This window comes from Parasteatoda tepidariorum, unplaced genomic scaffold (assembly GCF_043381705.1).
Source record: "Parasteatoda tepidariorum isolate YZ-2023 unplaced genomic scaffold, CAS_Ptep_4.0 HiC_scaffold_6906, whole genome shotgun sequence".
NCBI classification, from domain to species: domain Eukaryota; kingdom Metazoa; phylum Arthropoda; class Arachnida; order Araneae; family Theridiidae; genus Parasteatoda; species Parasteatoda tepidariorum.
Genome location: NW_027261882.1, coordinates 1 through 3,630, shown reverse-complemented (window position 1 = coordinate 3,630; position 3,630 = coordinate 1). Strand labels below are relative to the sequence as shown.

The following is a 3,630-nucleotide window of genomic DNA, read 5'->3' as shown; positions in this document are numbered from 1 at the left end:
GGGCGGTCAGCCAAGACAGTGCGATAAAATTTATCCACTTAGTTAACACCAGTGGCTGCTAATCTAGATTTTAAAGTTTTTTTGATATGGAATTAGTTACATGTAACTGTGACCACCTAAATATTTGTTTGTTTGTAAACAAATCGGTGAAGTGTATTACCAATTTCTCATATATTTTTATAAAATTGTTAATGAGCAAACTTTCAAAATGTCCAAGTTTAAGTTTTTCAGATTACTAAGAAAATCAAATTTCATGAATAATCGAAGTATATTTTTAAGTGTTAGTTTAAGGGATTCACAGACACTGCCAAAGAAGCCAAATTTGAAATCTCTTTTGAATAATTCAATTTCATATATTGAAAATAATGTGTTGGATCCTTGGATAACACCAGAGTATTCCGTGAGAAGAAATAATCAATCAGATCATTCTATCCGTTTGAATGTCAATCCGCGTGAGACATCTGTGTTACTATTTCCTGGGCAGGTTTGCTTATTTTAAATTTTTGTTTAAGAATAGGTATTTAACTTCATTGAAGTAAAAACTGTTTACAAATTTATATCTGTTGCTATTTTGTATTGTTCTATTTCTTATCAAATGATCAATTTGTATTTTATATTTGTACAATATTTAATTTATTTTTATTTTGCTGCAAGAAGTATTAGTTACTTTATCTACGTCGAACTACAGCTGCGCACTTGGCTATTGGTGTTGGATAAATCTCTGAGGATGATATGGATCTGCCGCAAGACTTTGTATTAATTTGTGTGCACACAAACTATTTCACTTTTTTATTTTGCTTACTTTACTATTTTGCTTTGTTACTAATTTTACTTTGTATATGCTATTATATGATAAAAAAATTTCATTTATAAAAAGTGTGGGTACTTATCCTTTATTGTGATCATAAAATCATGTTTTCTATCATGTACAACGTCTGATTCAGATTTACACTAGTTTTTGATTTTGGCTATCTATCATACACAAAAGTGTATCAAATACGACAATATCGCAATATTTATATAACGATACATATTATGTATGATTATACTGGAATTATTATTGATAACATGTCAGAAAGATAATATCTTAAATATTATACTTAACAATAATTATTGAATGTGATATTGTGAGCGTTGGTCAAAGGGAAATATTAACCTATGTAAAAATAATATAAATTAGTTTAATTGGAGAAATATTGCAATACATGGCAAATTATCAATATTTTTTTAACCATTCCCTGCAGTATTAAAATTGTTATAGGTATCAATGTTTGAGTTGTCAAGAATTTAGAAAAGCTGTTGACTCAATATGTGGTTCCTATAATTGTTAAATACTGAAGTGTGAGATTTCTAATATTATTGCATGTTGTATCTTTTGTTAAAATTTGTTTTAGGACTTTGCAAAAGTGTTATTGGGTTGGTAAGAATTTGCATTACCCAGTAACTTCTTCATATTTCCCGATTAGTTGATACTTATCGATCTGAAATTGACGGGATTCAAGGTTCCATCCCCAGGGGTTTTAACCTCAGTCTTTCATAATACATCTCAGTTGCTTAACCACCGTATTAAGGTTACTCATATATATATACCATATATTTTTTAATATAAAAACTTTGTTTGTACAGCTGTTGTACCAAATTTGTTTCGATTGTAACCTAAAAGTGCGGACTACCAAATCTAAAAATAAAAATTTATTTTAATTAACATTGATAAAACAGTAACAAAATGAACATAATGTCATGTACTGGTGCATACTGAAATTATTTTCTTAAAAACCTAATACTTCTTTAAAGGAAAATAATTATACATTATGTATAATTGGAAATTTTTTTAGTATTTGTTTGCTTTAAAAAAAGCTAAACATTTTATTCACATGCTGGTTTCGAAATGATTTTAATCTTGCCTTTCTTTGTTTAAATTTTTTTTTTTTACAGTTTTTACTACTTAAAAAAACTGAAATAGTTTAATTTACTTTTAGGGTTCTCAATTTGTTGGTATGGGAAAATCTCTTTTGTCATATCCTAATGTTAAAGATATGTTTGAGTGTGCTAGTGAAATATTAAGATATAATTTATTGGACCTTTGCATAAATGGACCCCAAGACATGCTGAACATGACTGTACATTCACAAGTAGCTGTTGTAGTTACATCATTAGCTGCTGTTGAAAAACTAAGGGCAGAATCTCCCAAGGTAATATCTCTTCAGAAATATGTCATTAGTATACTAAGTATATAACATTCTAAACGTTTTTTCTTAATTTTTTACTTTATTATATTTCTGAACAATAATTTAATATTTTGATTTGATTTCATTCTTTACTTGTGTTACAATTTATTTTTATATGTTCTTTATTTTTTCATGTTTTTTAAGCTGATATACTTGATCTCATAAAATTCTGGATATTTATTACTTTTTTTTTACAAAATACCTTTTTTCTAAGCAATTTTTTTCCACAAGCTATTTCTTATTTTGAAAACAAAAAATATTTCAAAGAGCTAGATCAGCAGCTCCCAAAAATAATCCTGTAGTTCTGTAGAAGAGATCCGGGGGTTCCAAGAGTTAGGACTTTTTATGATTTACAAAAGCGCAACATGAACATCATTCCTGTTAAGTTACAAGGCAGGACGAGTTGGAAATTTTTACACCATTGCAGAAAATCAAGTAAATTATGTATGACAATAATAGTTGGTTGTAAACTTGAAGATGCAGTGAAGAACTTCTTAAGAAAAATGGCATCTCTAATTTTAAGTTGAAAACTGCCATAACTACAAAATACCTGCACAAATATGGTTTAGATTTTCAAACTTTCCTTTTTTTATGTAATGCTTACAAAATGTGAGTTGACTATTTAGATTCTTGTTCTAGGCTTGGCGATTATATATATGTGTGTTTCTGAACTGTATTGAGCTCTCTTTCATAGGCTGATGTTGGTCATTCCTATGTTTGGCATATGATAAAATTTTTTTTTTTTTTTGCTTTCTTTGTCATGTTAAAACTAAAATTTTAGAATCTATCATACAAAGATAAGAAGAAACTGCATCTTTATTAGTTTTTATGACTATGAGTTATTTTTAAAATGGTTTTAATGTTTTTTACATAAAAAAAATATATTTCACTTTTAAATATGATTGTTTTTTCTTTCAAGGCAATAGAAAATTGTGCTGCTACAGCTGGTTTTAGTGTTGGTGAATATAGTGCTTTGGTATTTTCAGGAGCTCTTGAATTTGAACATGGTACGATTTATTTTTTTAATTTTAATTCTGATAATTTATATAGTTTAAGTGTTATATTTTTTAGGAAAACAAAAATCCTTAAATAGTCTATACCCTTGTTTTATTGTCCATTAGAATGTTCAGACTTAGATCCATTCTTTGCAATTTTGAATCACTTCTGAAGGAAATAATTAATGCATATCTTATATGCATTCTAAGCCGAGATGGCTCAGTGGCTAAGGCACTGAACTGTCATTGTGAAGAACTGGGGTTCGATCCCCAGTGGCAGCTCGAAGTAAATACGGCCTGTGCGTAGTGCTAAGCATATTGTCACAATCATGCTGTTGGTCATAAAATTGAGTAGCCTTAACCTCCATCACTCCATGGCCATGGGCGGATCGTGAATTTGTGGGGCC

The 3,630-nt window shown here is 28.9% G+C and overlaps 1 protein-coding gene across 1 annotated transcript; it reads left to right on the top strand.

The window, feature by feature from the left end:
- Window positions 1-29: 29 nt before the first annotated feature.
- LOC107439314 (probable malonyl-CoA-acyl carrier protein transacylase, mitochondrial) lies at window positions 30-3,235 on the top strand (the record flags this gene model as incomplete). Its single annotated transcript, XM_043057717.2, is given in 3 exon segments — window positions 30-484; window positions 1,980-2,192; window positions 3,148-3,235. Coding segments are annotated over 3 exon segments (577 nt in total), but the record flags the coding sequence as incomplete, so codon positions are not given.
- Window positions 3,236-3,630: the final 395 nt, after the last annotated feature.